General features: G+C 32.2%; 1 protein-coding gene across 1 annotated transcript; it reads right to left on the reverse strand.

Annotated features, from left to right (window-relative positions):
- Window positions 1-229: 229 nt before the first annotated feature.
- LOC105778040 (transmembrane emp24 domain-containing protein p24beta3) lies at window positions 230-24,485 on the reverse strand. The gene is made up of 4 exons (XM_012601603.2): window positions 24,153-24,485; window positions 23,401-23,587; window positions 23,086-23,193; window positions 230-468 (listed from the first exon to the last, which is right to left on the reverse strand). Exons 1-4 carry the CDS (start codon window positions 24,360-24,362, stop codon window positions 335-337), a joined length of 639 nt encoding a protein of 212 aa, XP_012457057.1. The 5' UTR covers window positions 24,363-24,485; the 3' UTR covers window positions 230-334.
- Between the last annotated feature and the right edge of the window lie 1,695 nt (window positions 24,486-26,180).

The following is a 26,180-nucleotide window of genomic DNA, read 5'->3' on the forward strand; positions in this document are numbered from 1 at the left end:
TAATCTAAGTCATCCATCCACTAAATTATAAAGTGGTGTAAGCACTAACTTTTAAGAAACATTCTTCTCAAAATCACTTATCAAAAGAAATACTAAGTAGCCCTTAATCTAAGTCCTACATCCCCTAAATTATAAAGTGGTGTAGGCATTGCATTAGCATAAAAAAAAAAACAGGTAAAATAGTAGCTTATAAAAAGTGAGTAAAAAACATTCATGTAAAGTTACAGTATGTTGAAATATGATACTTGAATAACATATAAAATACCAAAATGTAACATTACATGAATCATTTTTTTGTTAACTCATCTTAGTATTCTATTTGTGATGAAATTGTTCAAACTCGATTGTATGCAACTGATTTACTGAAGAGACGCCGAATATAGATAACTTGAAGTACACTTGCAGCAACAAGCAGAAGGTATTCTCCAACTGTGTAACCTATAACACGCTTTCTGGTGCTCTCATTCGCTGCAGGCATATACCAATCATAAAGGTGTACATAAATAACGATTAGATAGTTATACAATGTTATCAGACAATACATTTATAGTATGCAGCAAATGCAATATTGATGTCAATGAATCAATCAAGAGAAACCATCAATCATGCAGTGATACATTGGATGCTAAACATTACTTAATGATGCACTTCATAACCAAGCAGAACAATTTACTTCAGTACTAAGGTCTCTTCAAGCTTAGTCTTCCATGAATATAATGTAAGGTGAAATTATTAAAATAATAACGAAGGAAGAAACAACAGGTAGTCTCTTCAAGCTAACGTGGTTATCGAGCTCAACGTTATTCTTTATCATGGTTTCTACAAAGATAAAAAATAGCATCATTAAAAGGCATAATAACATTCCACTAGAAATAAATACATATTATCACTTCAATTATCATGTGTTTTTAAAACTTGAGAACTTCATTCACTATTTTTTCATGGACGTGCAAGTGGCAAAGATAAGTATTCTAGCCTATCTTTTCTGCAAAATCCAATCATGAAATCAAAATCAAAACAACTCAAGGCCAAATTGAACATCCATGTGCAAGCTTTTGTCTAGATGAGACTTCAAGAAAATCAAGAATCTGTCCCTTGATTCAATTTAGACTTATCATTTGAGCAATCAAGCAAATAGATTGTGTTTCTTGATCCATACGCGTTTGAAGACCCTCACTCAAGTGAAACTTTCAAAAACTTAAAGGAAAAAATTAAGTTCCATTTTCAAATAATGAGTTCTTTATCATAAATCATGTTTCTTAGGTTAGTTTCCTATTTTGTGTTTTTAGGAGAATGTTAATTAACTTAGTTATATGTTTTGTTATTACAACTGTGGAGTTCTACCTCGCATTTTTCAACTTCTCTTCTTTTAGTTAAACTATATTTTTAGTTTCTCACTTAAATTTTGATTAGTGTAGATTATTTTAATATTATTTGATCTATGAATTTAGCCTATAAATAGACACTTTTCTGCCCTAGAAAGACTAAACCCATTACACATTTAGGTTTTAGCTTTTAGAAGCTTTCAGGGAATTTTGTATTTACGTTCCAAGGGTTCTTATTTCGGGTTTTGGGGTTTAGTTTTATCTCTATCTTTGTACCATTTGTTTCTACTATTTTAGTCAAATTATTTTTTCCTATGATTTTTTATTCTTTTCAAAGGGGTTTTTTCACGTAAAATCTTTGTGTTCAATATTTTCAGTTTCTTTATTATTTTACTTGTCTGTTATTTAATCAGGTTTATCCCCAACAAACTGGTATCAGAGCTAGTTATATTTTTACAATCAACCGTTCGAAGATTGCAGCTACAAGGTTTGATATTGATAAGTTCGATGGCATCACAAATTTCAATCTGTGGCAAGTTCGGATGACGACAATTCTAATTTAGAGTGATCTTGAGGTTCTTACATAGAAAAAGCCTAAAGATATGGATAAATCAAAACGGGATATGTTAGATAAAAAAAATTCTATCTATGATTTAATTATATCTAACAAATAATGTGTTGAAGGAGATTTTGATGTAGAAAATGACATTCACGTTATGGAAAATGTTAGAAACCCTACACACAACAAAGTCTCTAGCTAATCGATTGGTGTTGAAATAACATATATACACGTTCGACATGGAAAAAACTAAGTACCTTAGAAGTCACATCATTCAATATTAAATAATTTAAAAATTTTGAGGTTCAGATTAACGATGGAGATCATACTATACTATTATTGTGCTATTTACCCCCTTCATACAATTATTTTAGGAATATCCTGATTTATGACATAGATAATCTCTCATTTGAGAATGTGAAAGGTAATCGGTTAAGTAAAGACAAACTCGAAAATAAGTTTAATTCGGATAACAAGTCAGATAGGAAAGTCTCGATTTTGGTAGCATCAATTAAGCGAGACAATAGATGTCACTATGCAAGAAGTTAGGTCACGTCAATACGTATTGTTACAATCTGCGAAATAAAAGAGCTGTTGAAAGTAACAAAGAAGACTTAGCTGGGGCTAATTTGGCCAATGACAAGGGTAATTATTTCTTATTGGTATTAACAGGTGAAAACTCTAAGCTTACATCTAAGTGGATCTTGAATTTGGGGTGTTCTTTCCATGTGTCCCAACAAAGACTAATTCACCACATATAATTCAGTAGAAGGTGGAGTTGTGCGCATGGAAAATGGTTCACCCAGTAAGGTAACCGGTATTGGTACTGTTCAGATCAGGATGCACAAAAGGACAATTAGGATACTGTCAGATGTCAAACATGTACCTGACTTGAAGAAAAGTCTCATCTCATTAGGAATTTTAGATTCGAAGGGTTGTGAAATTAACATCGAGTCAAATGACATTAAGGTATCTTGTGGGACTCTTTTTGCTGAATGGTAAAAAGATTGACATTCTTTATATTCTAGAAAGATCAACGGTGATCAGTGAAACAGGACATCCCTCGTCTATTCAGGAGTCGAAGTCGATTCATTTGAAGCAAAACTTGATTATAAGAGGGGAAAATGTATGACCGTTTCGTATAAGAGAGGTTCTCTTTTGGATGCAGGTTTTGAAAAGATAGGGCACTACATTCGTGAAAATCAGACCCAAGTCAGTTTTGATTTGGTAGTCCACAAGCCGAAAATTAGATATTTTCTAGCTTCTAAGCACAACTTTCACTCAGTTAATATCCTGCATAGTTCGAGAAAAGCCCATAGCGGGCTTTGTCAAAGAAGGTATTGCAAAAATACGAATCAAGCTGAAAATTTGTGGAGTTATGCCTTGCATTTTTCAGCTTTTCTTCTCGTAGCTAAATTGTGTTTTTAGTTTCTCACTTAAACTCTAACTAGTGTAGGTTATTTTAATATTATTTGATCTACAAATTTACCTTATAAATAGGCACTTTCTACCCTAGAAAGATTAAACCCATTACACATTTAGGTGTTAGATTTTAAAAAGCTTTCAGAAAAATTTATATTTACATTTTGAGGGTTCTTCTTTCTGGTTTCGAAGTTTAGTTTTTTCTCCATATTTGTACTATTTATTTTTGTCGTTTTTGTCAAATTATCTTTACCTGTGATTTTTTATCCTTTTCGAAGGGATTTTTCCAGGTAATATATTTGTGTTTGATCTTTTTAATTTCTTCGTTATTTTACTTGTTCGTTGCTTAACCGGGTTTATCCCTAACAACAATAAGGAAGTGTCTTAATATCACATTTGCCATCAGAACTTAAACATACTAGAAATTTTATCACAAATGTATGTGTGTGGAAACTACATAGGTAAGACACAACAATTTATTTAAAAATAACATATAATAACAAATGAAGTACGTATGATATTGAAATAAAAATTAAATTAAATTGCAAGTAAAATGAAATTTAAGCACAAATACATTAAAATAAAAATACTAAATGCAATAATAAAACCTTAACCAAATTATGATATGGTATGATACTAAATGCATTAAATATAGAAGAACATTTTCATAATTTTCCAAACCAAGCCTATTTCTAGTTGATTCTTGGCATTAATTCGATCAAAAACTTAAAGAATAGTATAGATATACAATTAAAATTAAGATTTGATTGAGTAATAAAATCAAGGTTTTAATGAAATTTTTTATTTCTTTTTAAAAATTAAAAGACTAAATTAACCTTAAATAATGCAACTTATTTTAAATGCAACTTTGTCATTTTCCCAACCAAGTTGGTACTTGATTGACTCGTGTCATGATAGAGGTAATACAAGATGTATAACAAAATTAAAATTTATTAAACAAAATAAAACCTTGGTTAAGTGAAATATTTGTTAACACGAATGGTATAGGTTCAAACCCTATTATATACAATGTTTATTGGTTTTAATTAAATATAATAAAATACCCTCGAATAATATTATTTATCTTCAATACATAAGACATTATTTTAAAAATTTTTGTAATTTTCCTAATTGAGTTGGTGTTCAATTAACTTATAACATTAACTCACTTAGGATTTAAAAATAATATAGACAGATATACAATTAACGAAGGAAATAAAGCGGGCATAATAAAATTAAAATGTATAAAAAATATTAAAATAAAATTTTAGTAAAGTGATAAATTTATAGTTTTACTAATACAATTAGCATGGGTTCAAATTTCAACATATGCGTAATTTTATTATTTTAAAATAAAAATATTAAAGTACCATCAAATAATATAACTTATTGTAAATATGAAAGGACATTTTAATAATTTTTCTAATTGAATTTGTACTCGATTGACTCGTGAAACCAAGTTAGTCGGGGCTTAAATAATAGTAAAGCATATATATAATTGATGAATGTAATAAAGGACGATAATAGAATTAAAATGTAGTGAACAAATTACAATAAAGCTTTGGTTAAGAGGTATAATTAAGATTTTATTAATGCAATTGGTATAATTTCAAATATAATATTTGCAAAGTTTTTATTGGCTTTTTTAAAAAATAAAGTACCTCGAATAGTATATCTTATTTCAAAACGAATGTACATTTTTGTAATGTTCTTAATCGAGTTGGTACTTAATTGACTCATGACACTAACTTAGTAAGGGTTTAAATAATAATATAAATAAACAATTAATGAAGACAATAAAGTGTGAGTAATAAAATTAAAATGAATGTTGAGTGGTAAATTTAATATTCTACTAATACAATTGGCATAAGTTTAAATATCATCATATACATTTTTATTATTTTTAAATAAAAAGATTAAAATGCACTTGAATAGTATAAGTTATTGTAAATACGCAAGGAAATTTTTGTAATTTTTCTAAGTTGATGCCTAATTGACTCGTGACACCAACTCGCTTAGGAGCTTAAATAATAGTATAAATATACTGTTGATGGAGGTAATAAAGTAAGTAAAATAATATTAAAATGTATTAAAGAAATTAAAGTAAAGTTTTAGTTGAGTGTGAAAATTAATGTTTTATTATTGCAAATTTCATGGGTTCAAATTCTTTGATAATTTTTATTGGATTTTTAAAGAAAACTAAAATAGTAAAATTCCTCAAATAATATAACTTCTTGAACTACGAGGACATTTTGTAATTTTCCTCATTGAGTTGGTACTCGTTTGACTATTGACACAAATTCAATTAGGTGCTTAAATAATAATATTAATAATTACGTTGATGGTAAACTACACCTAAAGTCTCTAAACTATTACTAAGTTTATGTTTTAGTCATTCAACTTCGAAAAGTTACAAGATGGTTACCAAATTATTCGAAAGTTTTCATTTAAGTTGCTAGATTTTTAAAATCGTTGTTGTATGGTTTTTTCTATTTGCTGCACCACTTACACCAATTGAAAGCTCGTTTTCCCCTTCTCTTCTACAATTCAGTTATTTTTCATAAAATAACTTTCAACGTAACGACTCTGTGAACCAAAATCAAAACACTGTTCTTCTCAATCTTTGACACTGCCTATCAGATTGACTTGAATCTAAGGTATGTTTCTCTACTTGTCTATAAATACTGACCCACCGTACGGATCATGAATTCGATACTTGGAACTCATTAGTTGGGCTTTAAAAAACAGATTAACAGGTCAATGACCTAAATGAAAACTTTCAAATAGTTCAATGACAAACATAAACTTACTAATAGTTTAGTGACATTGAGTGTAATTTACCCTTAAGTTAATTAAGATATCCCATTTGTCATCATAACTTATAATTAATAATGTAGAATTTATATGGCAAGAAAGACTCTTATAAGGGTCTAGCTTTGATTACGATTCTTAGAGAAGTATCTTGAAAATTTGACTACTCATTGAGGTAAAAGAGATTGTAATTGCCAAATACATCTTCTCTAAGGAGCAATCTGTATTGGTTTTGTTAGCTTCTTTAAAAGTTCGATTAAATTAAATTATTGAATTCTAGCTTCTTGGTATAAAACAAATTGAATGGAAAGTTTAATAGAACCATTGTACAATGTCAACTTCTTCTAGGATTTTAGTTCTAGTTTAAGATAAATTATTCATTTGACTTGCTAATTGGTAACTTTGATTGTTTCTTTTTTTCTAACAAAAGATCTCTAAGAGAGTTTTCTTTATCTTAATTAATAGTTTCTTGTTGGATTCAATTCTTTCAAGAATTGTTTTAGGAGTTTTTCACACTCTATCTTACCTAATTTTCCAAAATTAGAAGCGATAATTAGAGGAATTTGAAAGTTCTTGTTGGTGTCAAAATCCATATGATTACCAAAGGGAATTGAGACACTTTCGACCATTAGACATCATCATTCATTCCATAGAATTTTCCATCCAATTTTCATCCTATCTTGTTTAAATTCTTTGGTTTAATTATCCTAGACAATTTAACTTTCTATTATGGAACCCTTTTATTTCTGTTTGTTTTTGTAATTCAGTTATATTTGTTGTCATATATTTATGTTACTATCATGCTGCATTTAGTTGGGGGAATTAAAAGGGGTCAAAACAATGAGTTTCATTTTAGTTATATGGGGCATTTCAGTTGAATAATTGAAACGATATGTCTTGGTTCTGTTAAGCTAGACTGCCAATTGTTGTAACAGCCAAAATAGCTGGTAGCTAATTCCTTTTTAAGTTGGATTATACAACAAGAAAAGCATGCCAAAATTTAGGTTGTTATTGAATATGTTTCTCCCTCATTTCTCACGTCTCTTCCTTCCCCTTTTTTGATTTCATCATTCTCGGATCGACCGTAACAAGGGTATTAGAGCTCATCATTCCTCCATGGCTAGCAATGGGATCTCCAGCAAACTGCAAAAGGATGTAAGGCATCTACAACAGGAGTTAGCCCAACTTCAGGCTCAACTTTAGGTTGAATTGACACAGCTGGACACCAAGTTTGACAGTCGTCTCAAGGAGTTCTGAAAAGGCGTATGTGAGAGTTTTAGGTCTAAAATGCAAGGTTTGTTCAAGCAATTCCTTGCACACTTACGTCTTGCATCAGTTACAATCTCATCTCAAGATAAAGGAAAAGGAATTTTGGGAAGTCCACCTTTAGAATTTTCCTCGAGAAGTACTCATATGGTTTCTCCAATGGTTGAACTAAACAGTGCTACTCCAACATTGCATGGTGGCTACTCGGACCACCAAGTTCATTCTCACAAGTTGGATTGCGCAAAATTTGATGAAACTGACTATCGAGGCTGATGGTCCAAACTTGAGTAGTATTTTGAGGTTGAAGGGTTAGCTGGTAGTGCCAAAGTACACACTGTGGTGCTTCACTTTGAGGGAAAGGTGCTCGACTAATACCATTTCTACACTCAGAGACAAGAAATCTTCTATTTACCGACTTGGGATGGCTACTTCGCAACTTGAAAGATCAATTTGGGTCCAATTCATTCAAAGACCCCGTGACAGACTTGGTTTCCCTCAAACAGTTGAACTCAATTGACTAATTTCATGATGAATATGTGAATCTGTTAAACTAGTTACACTTACCGAAAGCTTATGCACTAAACATCTTTGTGAGTAACCTTAAGGTTGATATATGGCAATATCTAAGGCTATTCAAACCTAAATATTTGGTTAAGGGGTATCTACTTGCCAGACATGTTGAAGCTATCCTAACCAATACCGGGGAAGAATTACCAACAGCAAGTAGTAGGAAGTAACGACCTGATTTTTAGTGGTGTTAGAAACTCCAGTTCTAAAATGCCATTTTCGTAAACTATGTTTGTAAATTTAATATTTATGAGGCTAGAATAAAAATATATTAAATTTTGATCTAATAATTTTGTTTAATTGATAGTTAATTAAGGTACAAATGAAACGATCATAAAGTTAGTGGTATCGAAAATGCAATTTCAAGAACCGATTTTCATAAATCGAGATCGTAAATATTTTTATTAAATATTTATGAAATTATATGATAATTTAATTGAAATTTGGATAAGTAATTTTATCGAATTAGTGACTAATTAATGTATAAGGACTACATTGTATAAGTAGTAAAAGTTCAATTATTAGAGATTTTTAATTAGGAATAAGGAACAGGGATTAATAAGGCAATTATACCTTTTAACTTTCTAGTGGCTGGTGGTGACATGCTTTTCCAAGAATTTGTATGAAACTTTTAAGTAAATTAAAATTAAATTAAAACATAAAATAAAATAAAATGTATATGTTAGTTTAGTTGGCAGAAAGAACATTTCTATTCATCTGCCCCAAACACCGAAATTCCATATGAGAAAAGGGAGAAAGAATCAGCCTAGAGACTTTGGTTTTTAAGCAACAAATTGGTGAGTTCAATTTAATCCTTTTCTAGTAATTTTTATGTTTTTAAAATTCCAAGAGCTTAATCTAGTTGACCCGTGTATTAATTTTAAAAACTATTAAAGTTTATAAGTATTGTCATTGTTGAACTTTAAGCTTTTGGTGTTAAATGTTTAAATTTAAAGTCTATATATGAAAAGTGACTAGTTTGTAAACATATGTATTAAAGTGTAAATATTTCAAAATTTGTATGAAATTTCTGTAATTATGGATAGTAGTGGGCTGTAGAATGATGAAATTGAGATCGATTTCAAAATCGAGGCTCAATTTGAAAGTAATAACTATTTCAATTTTAGGGACTAAATTGAATAAAATGTAAAACTTTAAGAGGCATTCGAATAATGAAATTGAACTCGATACATGCACATAATAGGATGATATGTGCGTGGAATTGATAAATTGAATGAAAGAATTGTGTAGATCGAAACTTGGACCAAATAAAAAATAATCGAGGAAAAGACAAAATTGTTGAATAGTCCTTAAAGTTTAACTTATTTACTATTTTCACCAAGTAAGTTCATAGAGTATGGTTATATATAATTGTAACATATTTTTGAATTATAAAATTGTTTTTGTGTGGTTGTAATTTGAATTGTTTATAACTTAGTACAAAAAAGTGTGATACAAACTAAATCATATAGAAATGATAAAATGATTGATAAATTAATTATGATGAATTGCAATTCGAGATATATAATGAATTGATATTTGATTATTATTAACCAAATAAGATTGGTATGAATTTAATTGAGTATCGAGATAGAAGATTAAATTGAATAATTTGCAAAATATATATGACCTTGAAATTGAGTATGATTTGAATATAATTTGATATTATATCATTACTGAATTATTATTAGTAGCTAAAAACGACGTAGAATTGTCGAAAGGGAAAGAAAAGGCGAGAGTCAATGACGGGTGATGCAAGCTTTTGGTTTGTATTTCAATAACCTGAAACTAATTTTAGTTAATGCATATTTATGATATATTACACTATATATTATTAAGGTAAGTCATTAATAGATATTGAGTGAAAATGCTAAGAGTGGAAGCGAATATCGAGGCTTGGACTAAAGTGAATAGAAAACAAAGTTTTATGATTTAACTAATTTATGAAATTGAATGTGAATAATGATAGTATATAAAGAGCATGCACTTAAATGAAACAAAAATCCTTGCAGTTAATTGAATTAATTAATTTTATCTTCTATGCCAAATAAAACTTACCATTTCTTTATTACTTATTTACTCAAACGATGAACAAACAATTAATAAGATTTTTTTTTTTTTGCTTTCGACTTAGCATTAAAGATTAGATGTCATATAACAAAAGAAATTTAAATTTCATAAACAATTATTAAATATGAATTAATTGAGTTGATTTCATTAAGGATAATCTAGAAACATAAAATAAAATTTTAAAATTTAGGAGATTAAATCAATTAATTTAATTAATTAAAATATTATATTAACAAATTGATTAACATTATCAAGAACAATTTATTTAATTAATTTTGATGTCTTGAAATTTGAAATTTCAATATTAAAAGAAAAGGAAATTTAAAATTTTTGGCAATGGTATAAACAAGTATGATTTACACTTTTCTAATACATTATTTTAGTTTCTACTGTTTTTCCACTTTAATCCTTGGTTTTTTTTACCTCGATTAATACTTAAAAAGGATATATTTTTTGATGACAAAATGAAAGCGACCCAAAAATTGGATGACCAAAATGAAAGTGTGAACAAAACATAGATTTAACGTTTGAAGGACTAAAATGAAAGCACCCTAAAATATGAGTGATAAAATTGCAAGGATTTCATTTTGAGTGACCAAAATGAAAGCGCCTTAAAAATTGAGTGATCAACTAGGTAGTTTACCCAATATATTAAGCCTATTAGAGTCGAATGGCACAAAGGTATTAATGGTTACTTAGCACTTTGTTAGGGTATGAGTAGCTACGAGAAATGTTTTATGAATGAAATATGATTATGGCAGTCTTAAATTCAAATATTAGATAGTTGATGGTTCATTAAAGAATTGAAAGGTAAGTGTCACAGGCTGCGGTTCAAAGCCCATGACCATTGCAAAAAGAGCGTCCAATGAAGGTCAATCTATTTAATAGGGCTAATTTGACCCATTTGAACTGGTCTGATACAAAGATAAAATGACCAAACTCATCCACTTGAAGTCTTGGTGGCCCAATGAAGAACTTACGAAAAATTAGGGCTACTTTGGTAAATAAAGAAATTAATCTTAGAAGATTGTAATATAATAAGATTTGATTTTGTAATCTAGGGGATTATGTAAACCCCTTAATTGTAGATGGGCTTCAATCTTATCAGTCGATGAAAAAGCTAGTTGTACCGTTGGATTTTCTATTCTTTTAAGCTTTATTTTGTCTTTGAGTTGCTTCCGCTTTATATTTTGGTGCATTAGAGAAATTCTACGATAATTCTTACTTTCCGAGAGTTAGGCTAACTTAGGCCTCTTTTGAGCGAAAAAATCGTCTAAGATTGCACGGATTGCCGGATAAAAGTCTTAGTCCTGTAACAGTTGGTATCAGAGCTAAGGTTGTGAAGACACCATTCGAGATGTCGAAAAAAATAGCCAATCAAACTGAGCCAATAAAGACCCGTAAGAGGGTTAGAAAAACAAAGAGCTAGGAGAACAAGCCAATCCAAGGACATGCTGTTGACTTTAAAAGGATGAGTTGTTATTCTCAAGAAGTCCATATATGACATGATAGAGACACTTGAGAAAGTAAGGAACGCATTGCCAAAAAGCTACACTCATTGAAGGTGCAGCTCATAGAATCTGTGGAGTCTCTCAATTCCAATGTGAAAGCGATGCAATAAGGGATCAATTCCACCGAGCATAAGTTAACAGTGAGAAACGATGCTCTTGATCCATTGTAATGGCTTTGAAAGAGGAAAAAGTTGCCACAATGAGAGCGTTAAACACGAGAATCGAGGAACTTGAAGGAGATCTTGTCTTGTGTCGAGCTATCCTGGAAAAAAGTGTTGGGTGCAACACTCAATAATGATATATGGATGTCCCAAAGTCGAAAGATGCGATGGCAAAATCCATAAAAGATGAGGACTTCTTGTGAGGAATGGAGCAATACTTTTGTGCCAAAGGTATCACAGATGATGCTACTAAGGTAAACACTACTACCATGTATTTCACTACTATCGCTCTTTTATAGTGGCACCATAGGTCCGTAGATGAGAAACATGGTGGAACCACAATTAGGACTTGGAAGGAATTCCAAAAGGATTTCAAGGCACAATTTTACTCGAAGTATGTCGAGGACAAAGCTTAGGCAAAGTAGTGTCACCTTACAAAACGAGTCACAATTAAAGTATGTGTGAGTTCAACGAACTCCTGCTCCAAATTTTCAATTTGAACGAGGAGACATTTCTCCTTGTGGATGGGTTGAAACTATTGGCGAAGAAAGAGTTGGAATGCCAAGGAGTTTAGGAACTTACCAAAGCCATAACGATAGCGTAGTCCTTAATTGAAATTATTTCGAGGAAAGACAAGTTCAAGTCTTTCAAGTCTAATGGGAAGATGAAAGACATGGCAAGTATGTCAATGGTAATAGTGGCAACAGTGACAATAGGAAACCACAAAATGGGAAGTGAAAAACAAACAACCACCTGAAAGAAAAGATGAGTAAGATACAATACTTCATTTACAATGGCTTGCATATGGTAAGGAACTGCCAAAAGAGATTTGTGTTTTCTGTCATTTAAAGGGATGATGAGTTGAAATAAATATCCATGAAGCTTAGTTCAATCGTGAGTGGTGTCGAAGCCAAGAGGAACAAGGAGAACAAGAAGTCAATGGAATGCTTCTTGTGTTGTGGTCTACATAAATTGAAGAATTGTTCAAAGCAATCTAAGTTATTCGCGATCAATAAAGAAAAAAAGTAGAGCCTAGGGAGAAAAGGCTATTGGAGCTTGGATAAATGATGCTCAATTCTGCTAAAACGAAGAGGGATGGCAAAGCGAATGAGTGCTCTCATTGATACAAGAGCACCAGACTTGTTTGTATTGGAGAAGGTAGTGGACAAACTTGGTCTCAAAGATAGAAAATCAATTAAAAGGATCAATATGGAAAATGTCAAAGAGGTCTCAACTATAGGAATAACACAAAGAATGAAGCTACGATCCGAGAGTGGAAAGACAAGAAAGATTTCAAGATAATTCACTTAGATGATTACGATTTCATACTTGTCTTGAATTATTTTTTTTACCAGATTAATGCTTTGTTGGTTCCTTTTTCCAATTGCATATATATCTTGGACACTCATCAACAATAATGTGTGACGCAAATGAGTCATGATCAGAGTGCTAAGGAAACCCCCTTAGGAATGTTAGAAGTAGGGAAACCCGATATGAAGCATGTTGAGCTATCAGTGAAGCTACCACATAACAAAAAGATGAGTTGTGCATCAAACTTTAGGGGTAAATTAGTGATGCAAAGTGGACAGTTGAGACAAATAAATGCAACAAGTGACGTACATCTCAAACACTTTGGTAATGTTTTTCATTCTGACTTGTTAGCTTAACAAAGACACAGGGGCCCTTTCAGAGTGCTAAAACAAGGAAACCGAGGGACTTACAAACCGAAGTTGACGGGAAAACTCAAGGTTAACCCAAAGTTCAATGTGGGCACACCAAAACCTAGTTGTGTAGGTCAAGCAAATCTCGATTGAGACAAGTCACAATGGGGAGAGTAAGAGCGATCGGCTCTTGCGAAAGAGATGTACCAATAGTGAAACAATTTGATCTAGTCGACAACGAAAGTCGAGGAAAAGGTTCCGAGGGGCAAGATTACCCAATGGAGAGACTAGTCGAGAAAGGAAAAAGGCGTCAAGAAAGTTCCGAGGCGAATCAAACTAGTGTCATTTAAAGGACACAACGAGGGCATTAAGAGAATAAGTGGGAGAGAATGTCATAGACCACGGTTCAAAGCCCATGACCATTACACAAAGAGCGTCCCATGAAAGTCAATCTATTAAATGTGGCTCATTTGACCCACTTAAACTAGTCTGATTCGAAAAATAAGTAACAAAGCCTATCTACTTAAAACCTTATAGCCTAGTGAAACACCTCTGGAAAATTAAGGTTACCTTGGTAAATAAGAAAATTAATCTTAGAAGATTGTAACTTGATAAGATTTGATTTTATAATTTGGGGATTATGCAAATTCCTTAATTGTAGATAGGCTTCAATGTCATCCATCGATGTAAAGCTAATTATACCGTTGTATTTAGGGGAGCACAGCTATAAATATATGGCCTCTCCCTCATTTGTAATCAAGCATTGTATCCATTGTATTCTAAGGTGAATACTAATTGAGAGCATTTACTTAAACACATTAGGGGCATTATTTTTCTATGATTATTTTATTACTTCGAGCTTTCTTTTGTCTGAATTGCTTCTACTTCATAATTTGATGCCTTGGAAAAATTTTAAGAGAATTCTCACTTTGCTAGAGTTATACTAATTTAGGCGTATTTAAAGTGAAAAAATCGCCTAAAACTACACGAATTGCGAGAAGAAAGTTCTAGCCTCGTGACATAAGAATATAGTTATGATTATGTTGTAGGTATGTTTAGAAAATAAGTATATTATAGTGTTACACAAGTTTTGGTTTAGTTTTCATGCATAAAAAGAGACCTACAGTGGTTATCTCAGGCTACATTATCCAAGGTATTAGTACCAAATACAAAGGTATTGATACTTGCTAAGTTAGTAGCTAAAAGTGCACCTTTTGCATAGATAAATTGATCTTTTAAGTTTTATTGTGAGTGCAAAAGGAACTGAAGTGGATAAAGAAAAGGTTAGAGCTAATTGGGAGTAGCCTACTCCTATATTCATTTTTGAGATGAGATCTTTCAGTAAACTAGTAAGTTTTTATCGTAGATTTGTGAAAGGTTTTCTCACACTTGTTGCCCTTCTAACTAATATAGTTAAGAATGTTAGAATTGAATAGGGGAAAAGTAAAAACAAACTTTTTATTATTTAAAGAAAATTTATGTAGTGCACCAATTTTGAAGCTTCTAATTTTTCTAACACGTTTGAACTAGAGTTTGATGCTCTAAGTGTTGGTATTGGTGTTGGTTTAATGTAAGAGGGAAAATCGATTGCTTACTAGTGAAAAGCTTAATGGTGTTCAACTTAATTACTCCACTTACAACAAAGAATATTATGCCTTGGTAAAAAGCTTTATGAGTATGGCAACACTACTTACTTCATGAAGAGTATGTCATTCATACCGACATGAATATCTTAAACACTTACAAGAACAAAGAAGGTTGAGGAAACCTTTCCATATATAATAAAATATAAGTAAAAATAATGTGATTGTTGATGCTTTATTCAGATGATAATCTTTAATTACTACTTTGAATGCTAAGTTACAAGAATTTGAACATATTAAAGAATTATATGCACATTATTCCAACTTTGCTTATATCTTTAATGAACGTGAACGTAGTTCAATTGATAACTTTTATAGACTCGATGGTTATTTGTTTCAAAACAATAGGTTGTGTATTCTCAAATATTCATATAGACAATTGCTTGTTACAAAAGCAAATAGAGGTGAATTAATGGGACACTGATGTGAATAAAATTTTAGATATGTTTCAAGAACATTTCTTTTAGCCACATCTAAAAAAAGATGTTGAATGAATTTGTGTTAAACGTACTGCATGCAAACAAACTAAATCCAAAGTTATCGCATATGGTTACTCATTTGCCTATTCCTAATGCCCTTTAGACTGATTCATCTATAGACTTAGTTTTAGGTTTACCAAGGATTAAAAAGGGGGAGAGATAATATTTTTATCGTTATTCGAAGATTTATTGAGATGGTACTCTTCATTCCATGACATAATATCACTAATACAACACGTGGCTAATTAATTCCTTAGGGAAACTGTGTGCCTACATGACATCCCTAAATACATTGTTCCCGATAGAGAGTTAAAGCTCTTAAGTCACTTATAAAAGGTATTTTAGGGGGTTAATTAGGTACTAAACTTGTTTATTCTACAACTTGTCTTCCACAAGCCAATGGACAAACTTAAGTCGTTAATCAAATCTTAAGTTCTTTACTTGGAGTTGTTATGGATAAAACCTTAAAGAATTGGAAAAGAAAATATTTTGCTTTTTTTTAAATTTTCGTATGATCATTTTATCCAATCGTTAATAGGACTTTCACCTTTTGAAATTGTTTATGGTTTTGATCTACTAATTATTTTAGATCTTGTGTTTGTTTTTTAATAAATTAACTACTTTCAATGGTGAGAAAAAATACAAACTTAAATAAATTAATGAGAAAGCTAAATTACAAATTAAAAAGAGGAATTAGTTGAAAGCCACTAGAGTCAACCAAGGCCAATAGAATGTTTTGAACCCGGTGATTAGGTTTAGGATACAATGTGCTAAAACATTTTCCTCCCAAATGATATAACAAGTTGGCACTAAGAGGAGATGGTCCTTTCCAAGTTACCAAAAAATCACTGACAATGCAGATAAGATTGATTTCCCAATTGAGAAAACTGTTAATGCAATGTTTAATGTTCCTTACCTAACTACATTAGATGTTTTAGATTCGAAAATGATTTTTTTTTCAAGGAAAAAGAGAATTATGCATACACAAGTAACAAAAATAAAGATTCAAGTATACTTTTCCACAAGGTCCAATCACGATATCAAAATCTAAGTAATTCAAGGCAAAATTGAACATCTACGTGCAAGATTTTGTCTTGAAAAGCCAACAAGAAAATCAAGAATCTATTTTTTAGTTTAATTCGAACTTAACTCAAGATTTGGGCAATCAAGATATCAAATAATGTTCCAAGATTGTATTTCTTAATTTGAGGCATGTTTGGAAGACCTTCACTTAAGAACTTTTAAAATATTGAAAATAAATGTTCCATTCAAAATTGATGATTTTAGTATTAGGAATCTTGTTTCTTACATTGTTTCTTAATTTCATCTTTTGGATAAGATTAGTTAATTTAGTTATGTGTTTTGCTATTACAACAAGAGGATATCATAAGATATCATTTGTTGTCTAAAATATATAATTAAGCTAATTTAGAAGTTATATGGCATGTAGGACTCTTTTATATACCCTTGTAAAAGAACATATACCTTAAAATAAATAGTTGACTAGTTACTGTGAGTCTTATTTAAGTGTCTTGCTTTCAATAGGATTTTAGAGAAATATCTTGTAAATTTGGCAACTCCTTTAAGTAATAGACATTGCACTTGCCAAATAAGTCATCCTCTCCAAGTAAGTTACATTCTTTATTAGTTTTATCAAGGTGTTTTAAAATATTAATTGAATTAAATTGTTGAATTCAAATTTATTAATGTCAAAGAGATCGACTAAAAATTTCAATAGTTTTATTACACAATACCGACTTCTTCTAGGATCTTTAGTTCTAGTTTGAGTTAAATTCTTTTGAGTTTAATTCTTCATTAAACTTGCTTATAAATGAGCAAGGTTCGCCTCCTTTAGTTGTTAACTTTGATTATTTTTATTAATAAAATATCACCAAGAGAGTTTTCTTCATCTTCATGAATAGTTTCTTATTGTGTTCTTGATAATAATTCTTCTTCAATTCTTTCAAGAATTCTCTGAGGGAGTTCTTCACACTTTATCTTACCTAATTTTGCAAATTGAAAGGGATAATTAGAGGTCTTTGAAGGTTCTTGTTGCTATCAAAATCCATTTGGTTACCAAAAGGAATTAAGACACTTTTGACCATCAACCATCATTATTCATTTAATCAATTTTTTCATCCTATGTTTGAATTCTTTGGTTTAGTTATTCTTGAAATTCTAACTTTCTTGATTGAAATTTTCAGATTCTTGAAAGGTTCTAAAAGCTTTGTTGCCGTAGCTTTCTTCTAGTCCAAGAAAGCTTTTTGTTCCATCAAAATTGCTAGAGATCATTCTAGTTCCATCTTATTGATTATTGTTGAATTCAATTTCAAGTTTCTTGTTCAAAAATTAATCATTCTTATGTTTAGAAATGCCAAAATGTGTTTCCACAAGTTGTTTTGTATTCAAGAAGTCTCATTCATTTGAAATTCATAAGAATTCTTTCCTCATCTTTCGAATCGAAATTCTTGATTAATTCTTTACTGAATTTTCATAATTCTAATTAGATTCTCTTTCTTGGAATTTTTAAAATAATTTTTAGAATAATCCAAGGTCTTTAGTGCACCATGTTGTTTGTTCAAGGTCTCTTGATACGAGTCTCAAAGGCCCAACCCAAGCCCAAACAAGAAGACAAACCATGCTTACTTGAAATCAGGCCAAATTGTCAAAGTGACCCAATTTGTAAAGTTTTATTTTTTTTAAATACTTAGTTTAAATTTTTATGGAAATATTCAGTCCAAGAGGCCCAATTAAAAGCCCTTGGCCTAATTTCCATTTAAAATTAAAATAATTAGGAGTTTGTTTAGTTTTAGTTTTCTAATTAGATTAGGAAAATATTTGAAAAGCCTATATAAAGGCTTGGCCAGCCACCGTGTTGATACTTCTCAATTATATCAAAAATTTCAGATTTGTTTAAGTGCAGAATTCTCTTTGAGTTTTTTCTCCAAGATTTCTCTCTTGGGTTTTCTTTAGAAGTTGTTTTAATAATCTTTTGATTGTGGGAGCCATCTTCAGCCTTCTTCTTGCCATTGATATTCTTTGGAGGGGAGATTAGAGCCGTTTGAAGGGAGTTGTGAGATCTTTCGGGATTTCAAGGCTTCTTAGGACTTTCTTTTAATTTCTTGCTGTCAATTCTTTCTTTATTTTTGCTTGTGCTAAATCTTTATCTAATTTATTTTCTGTTCTTATTGTGTTTTCAGCCTTTTTTCTATCTTAAGGAATCAACCCAAAAATCCCCAATTTCTAGGGTTCTTCCATACTCTCTTTTGGGTGAAATTAGATTGTCGAAATTTGGGGAAAACTATCTTGGTGTTCAATTGGGCAGAATCGTAATCTCCTTTAGGATTTCAAGAACCCTTATTAACACTTATTTCTATTCTCAATTTGATTCTTTGCTGATTTGGGGATTTTATTTCAGATCTGAAAATTCAAAGTTCTAATATTTTAATTTTCTGTTTTGTTTCAGATCTGATTGTTTAGAGCTTTCGTTGGAGTTTCCCGTGACTTAGCAACTCGATCTTGGTCCGCGCACAACCCTCTATCATCTCTTTTAGTTGATTATTTGGACTTTAAATTCAATTCCAAGTTTCTGCATCATTTAATCTAGTTGCTGAAGGGGAGTTGTGCATTTAAGGGTCTTGGCGAACAGTTCACCGGGAGGCACAAGGGAACTAGTTTGTGACAGATTTCATGATTTTACCATTTGAGAGGTGTGACTTGTCTTAAGGATCCAGTTGTCCCTCTTAACAATGATTGCTCACATTTCCAATGAGGATCTTCAACAACTTTTGACCAAGTTTGAAGATGGTTTTCAAACTCCTAAAGAACTTCCTCCTCATAGACTGTAGGACCATCAAATTCCTTTAAAGGATGAGAGTCTGGTAGTCTAGATCAGACCATATCATTACCTCACAGGTCAAAAATGTGATATGGAAAGGCTAATCCAAGAAATGCTACAAGCAGGCATTATTAAAGATAACTACAATCCCTTTGCATATACAATTGTCATGGTGAAGAAAAAAAATGACAGTTGGCGCCTTTATGTAGACTACAAACAACTTAACCAACACACTATCAAAGATAAGCTTCCAATACATGTTATAGAGGAGCTACTTGATGAATTGGGGCATGCTTTTTAGTTTTCCAAGCTCGATTTATGGTCTGGTTATCACCAAATCAAGATATGGGAGAAGAACATCCAGAAGACTGCATTTAGAACACATGAAGGCCACTATGAGTTCCTGGTCCTAACCAATGCTCTTAATTTCCAAGAATTAATGAATGTTGATGGCAAACCTCTTCAAAGGAAGTCAATTTTGGTTTTTTTACGTCACATCTTAGAGAAGTTTTGAAACTCTCGAGGGAATATCAATTATATGCTAAGAAAACCAAGTGTAGCTCTGATACCATTGAGATCGAATACTTAGGTCATATAATCTCAAAGGGATCAGTGGCCATAGATGCCACAAAAATAGAGCGCTCAGAATTCAAAAAATGGTATTCTTATTTGATTATGAGGAGATTTTAGATCAAGATTGACCACCAGAGCTTAAGGTTTTTGTCAAATAGGCAAACTATCACTCCTTACCAGTAAAAATAGGTGGCAAAGTTGTTTGGCTACGATTATATGGTCACCTACAAAAAGGGTATTTAACATGTTATGGTTAATGCCTTATCTAGATGGCCACAAATGCAAGGCAAACTGCTTCAGTACTCTACATTCTTTGGCCTGATGTGTGGACCAAGGTGTTAGATTCTTGTCTCACGGATGCTAAACTCCAACAACTTTGTTTGGAAGTGCAGCACCAACCTCACTTCCATCCCAAATATTCTTGGGATGGCAAGGTTCTTAAGAGGAAAAGAAAGGTAGTGATTAGGAATAGTGGCACTCTCATGAAGGATCTCTTTTAGTATTTCCATAGAGGGGTAATAGGATGTTATTCAAGTATCCATGCTACTTGATACAAAACAGCGGGGCTCTTTTACTGGAAAGGTTTATCAAAGGGCATCAAGTAGTGGGTGAAGGAGTGTGTCGCTTGTCAGATCTATAAAAGTGACAATACAGCTCATCCAAGGCTCTTGCAACCTCTGCTAGTACCTAATCGAGCTTGGGTAGCAATCAGTATGAATTTCATAAAGGGTTTACCAAACTCAAAATTGAAGGATACCATGCTGGTGGTGGTAGACTGATTGACCAAGTATGTCCATTTTGTGGCCTTGTCTCATCCATTTTCAACCTTAACAGTGGCTCAAGCATACCTTACTCACATCTACAAGTTGCATGGCACACTTGAATCAATTATGTTAGATAAAGACAAAATGTTCATCAGCAAATTTTGGCAAGAACTATTCAAGAGGCTTGGCACAAGCCTTCACATGTCCACTAGGGGTTCATTCGGTTAACCGACCTGAAATAACATTAATCGAATTAACCGACCTTTTAAAATTTTTAACCGTTAACCGAACTGAAATTTTTTCAAAAAAATTTAACCGATCCAAAATTTTTTCGATTAATTGATTGATTAATCAATTAACGAAAATTATATATATTTTTATTTTGGTTAAAATTAACCGAATTACCCGAATTAACCGAATTAATCGGATTACCCGAATTAACTGAATTACCAGAATTAACAGAATTAACCAAATTGAATCACTACATAATTAAATTATTTTTAGACTTTTAGACTTTAGTTTTAGTTTTAGAATTTTATTTTTATTTATTAAATTATTTGTAATTTTTATGATTGGGTTGGGTTGGGTAATTGAGTTGGGTTGAATACTTGGGTTAGGATTGGGTTTACGTGAATAGTGGGCCTATTTATATATTATAATTTTATTTATTAATTTTTTCGGTTAAACCGAAAAAATTCGGTTAACCGACCGATTTCAAACCGAATTAACCGTTAACCGAAAAATCAATAAATAATTAACAGACCCCCGACTGAAAAAATTCAGTTAACCGACCGATTAACCGAATTCGATCAGTTAACCTAATTTTGCACACCCCTAATGTCCACAACCTATCATCCTGAAATAGACAGCCAGACAGAGATTATTAATTGTAGCTTAGAAGGTTACTTGAGGTGCATAACTGGTGAAAGGCCTTAAGACTGGTTCTTATGGTTGCCTTTACCTGACTGATGGTACAACACCACCTACCACTTAGCCATTAGGTCTACACCATATGAGGCCCTATATGGACAAGAGCCTTCACACCATCTGCCTTATTTAGCTGTTATTTCTCCTATGGACATAATGGATCATAACTTTCAACAAAGGGAGGCAGCAAGGCAGCTTTTGAAAATTTCATTTAAGAAGGGCTCAAGATCGAATGAAAAAATACTAACCACAAAAAAAGAGTGATAGAGAAGTTTAGGTTGGTGACTATGTATATTTGAAGCTATAACCTTATATACAGCATACAATAAAAAGACAAATGAATCAAAAGCTCTCTCTCAATTTTTTTTGGTCCATATGTTGTGGAAGCTTGAATAGGGAAGGTAGCTTACCGATTGAAGCTACCAATAGGGTCTCGAACCCATCCTACCTTCCATGTTTCTTAACTCAAGAAACATACTGGAAAGGCCCTAACACAAGCCAGTCAGCCACTAGTAAGGACAGATGAAGCCCTTCTCAAGGAGCCAATCCGAGTGGTGTATAAGAGGATGGTAAAGAAAAGGAATCAGGATGCAACCGAGGTCTTAGTGAAATGGGCCACACTTTCCCAAAAGATGCTACTTGAGAGAATCTACAAGATCTTAAGCAACAATTTCCACTGTTTGATCCTTGAGGATAAGGATCCTTTTAAGGATGGGAGTAATTAATACAGAAAGGAATTCTTAATGGGTAGCTGCATTCAAAAATCTATTATGTTCATTAGTTTCATTTTATTTCCTTGGTCTAAACACAGCGTTTTGATGTTTTAGATGTTTAGTAAAATGGTTCGCTTTAGTCGGATTGTTTAGTGACTAAAACAGCACGTTTTTAAGCTTTGTATCAGCTAAATGAAATAATGCATTTCAAAAGCACAGCTGTCAAGTAACGGCTTCCTTAACTGATTCCCAAAACCGTTGCTCCTTTTCCCTCAGAAGCATGTTTGGAGAGGAAAAGTTGTTACGAAAATTCAACACTGATTTTTCTTCTCTGCTTTTCTTCTTCTTCAATCTCTTTCTTGTTGCTTCTTTTCTTGCAATTGTATTTATGTTTCATTTACTTCCATAACATAGCCATCTAGATTAGTTTTACCCAACCGCACTTAGCATTAAAATGACACATTTCATGGTATTTAGCATGAACTAAGTGCATCTTGTAACATCCATATTATTTAGTTGGAATTTGTCATTAACAACAAAGGTGGTTGAAAAGAATCTAGATATTGATAATGGCAAATTGACAATACTGTAGGTGTTAAGTCAGTGAAAGTCAAGGCTGGCAGTGGCATTGCATCAGAAAGAGACCAATTAGAAATGAACAAAATACATATTTAAATGACAAAACCATCCCATTAGCCCAAAAGCATTAGAGCTAGCTAGCGTATTAAAATGGAAATAAAGCTTTAATTATCAACTTTCAACTCAACGCAAAAGCAGAAAATGGAAGCAACTTACTGTGACGATGCCGAGTATCACGAGCTTTCAAGTACTTTTGTTCTGCTGTAACAGACTCCAAAGCCTCTCTCAGCTCAGCAATTTTAACATTAATTGGGTTCAAATGTTCTGTAACAAAAAAAAAATGAAGGAAAAATGATCAAATGTGGGAAAATAAAATATCAGCGATGTACATACATACAGGGCAAAAAAACAAAGCAACTTAAATGCAATAGCCAAAGTTGAACACCAATAATAACCACCATTTACAGCTTTCCCTACAAACAAATTAGATAAATAGACATAAAACTACTGCAAAAATTTTTTATAACAAACCATCTTTGGCAAGGTCATGATCAGTGGGAATATGGCCGACATGAATATAGAAAGCAATGGTCTCTGGTGTTGAGTAGGGATTGTGAAAACAAAACTTGTACATTCCACTTCGCGGGGCCTTGAATTCAAACTTGTCCCCAGATGTCCCCTTCAAACTGTGAACTGTATTACCCCCAGGCGAAGTTACCTGCATTCAACAAAATATCAGGCAGGTTGTAATAAGCTGTTCTTCAAGGAAAACTAAAACCAATTTTAGACATCTGAAATAATACTGAAACATAAGCCTAAAGTTCAACACAAGTACATATCCCACAGGTCAAATCAGATCAGTTCAAATGAATGAGCCTAAAGAATAGACCCCCCCCCATCGTACACCCTGAAAACGTATTATATCATCTACGAACCATTAAAATCAAACACCCACAAGCAGTAGATCACAAATTTACAAATTCAAAAGACCATCCAGAAACATTCAACAATAGTCTCCATGGTTCCACGAAAAGCAACGTATCAAAAATCTCAAATTTCATAAAAGAACAACCAACCTTTAGCCAATTGAATTAAATATGAAATTATCCTAAGAAGCCAACTTTCTCCGAATGGAATTCGAGACCCAGACATAAAACAATTGAAAAATGGGGCATAAAAAGTCGACCATTACCGCAAGGAATCAAATACCCAGATAGCAAATCAAACCAAATTTCGCCAAAAAACATAAGACATCAAAGTCAGAGAACGGGTAAATAACTTACGGTGAAATCAATGCCAGGATGATCAGAACTCCAGAAAATATCGTGGTCGACGACGACAAAGTTGCCCGAAATTGTGTCGCCTTCGTAAAGCACGTATTCATAAACGCATTCCATGTCGCTTACGGTCACCGAAAGGGAGGAAACGTTTCTCGCCCAATTAAAAAGAAACAAACAAATCAAAGCCCACTTCTTTCCCCATCTCTTCTCCATCTGTTTTAGAATTTCGATTTTTTTTTCCTGAATTGATTTCTATCTAACGGCTTACGGTCTGAAAAATCTGTACGTCTCTTTTATCAGAGCTTCCATTCCACCAGTCAGTAGTGCACTTACCATATAACTTCCATTTATGAACGAAACGTCGGCGTTTCCTCGACGTCGTTCCGCATCTGCTTTTACTTTTACCCATTATTCTTTTAATGCTTCTTTGACCCTTATATTATAGTTAAATTAGCAATTTGGTACCATACAATTTTTTATCAATTTGTCCTTGTACTTTCCTTCCGTCTACCCGATTACCTTATCCATATTTTCCGTTAAAATCACCTCATCCGATCAAACGCTATTTTATTTAAAAACAACTTAAAACTCTTCAAAAAATATCAAATTGCAAAAAATAATTTCTAAATTGTCCAATAAAATACTAGAAAAGTTTTTAAAAAAATCATAAATTTCTAATTTTTCAATGAAAAAACCCAAAATTTCAAACAAGTGAATTTAAAAAAATTATGACAATTTTACTATTTTTCTTAAAGTTTTAGAATCGCTGCTCATAGATGATTCGTTGTGTATTTGGGAATTTAGACGTAGCCTAAACCTCTACTCTAAATTCTGAGTGTAAGTGTTCCCGCACCTATGATTAAATGTGGGATATGCTTGTTTGTGAAATTGTGAAATCATGAACATATGAGATGTTATGATATGTGCTATGAGTTTATGTTGACTATTGTGGAAGTGAATATGAGAGAATATTATTCATGTCATGTGACGGTAAATACGAAGGTATGTTCTCATGCCTTGTGATAGAGATTACATTGCGTTAATAATGTGAATATGTAGCGAATATGTGCGAAAAATTGGTACATAAATATGTGATATTAATATGGATACTTTGGCCTTGTAACTTAATAAGAGCATTCGATATAGTTGGCTACCATTGTGAGTACTCACTTATGTGAGTTGTGATATATGGGGTGCTGAGGCCTAGGGACAGTGTTGGAGAGATAAGGGAATGTGAGTCGAGCTCCATTCATCCGGATATGAATGTGTGGTGTGTTGGAGAGTGTTAGCTATACGCTTCGCTTATGGGATATGATTGACTCTACGAGTCTATGTGTGGTGTGATGGAGATCCGTGTATCCGATGAGTGGTCATAGAGTCCACTTTACGTTTCATAATCTCAATAGCCAAATTATCATACACTGTGACTAAATGTGATTATATGTAATTATATGTGATTATATGTGATTGATATGTGTCGGAATATATATATGCCTAAACATTTGTATAAATAATATGTAAAAGAATGCATGGAATATGACTACATATATGAATTATGGCACTTAGTTAATGACGTTTTGGGAATATGTTGTATGTGGTTTGGTTGATGCATGACGACTTGATTGCGTAGTGGTTGTTCTAGGCATTCACTAAGCTTGTTAAGCTTATCCACTCCATTTTATCCTTTGTAGAGTAGTTGTGTTCTCGATGCGAGTGGTGTGGCCGTCGAGGGATTGATCCAAGTCATTCTTTATTCATTATAGTAGGTGTTTTGCTTATTCTAGTTCTAGAGAATAAAAAGGCAATGTGGTAGACATTTATATCAGACTGTTAAGACGTATTTGAGATTATTTGCATATTATGTATGTTTGGAAGCATGTGGACTTGGATTTGGTATTTGGACTATTGTTTTGCACATTTTGATGCTTACATGACTAGGTAAATGAAGCATGATGTTTAAGGATGAAGTTTGAATGATTTAAATGCTCTTATATGCTGAACTTTTATAACCTGAAGCAAAGGTGTTGATAT

This window comes from Gossypium raimondii, chromosome 10, assembly GCF_025698545.1.
Source record: "Gossypium raimondii isolate GPD5lz chromosome 10, ASM2569854v1, whole genome shotgun sequence".
In the NCBI taxonomy this organism is placed as follows: Eukaryota; Viridiplantae; Streptophyta; class Magnoliopsida; order Malvales; family Malvaceae; genus Gossypium; species Gossypium raimondii.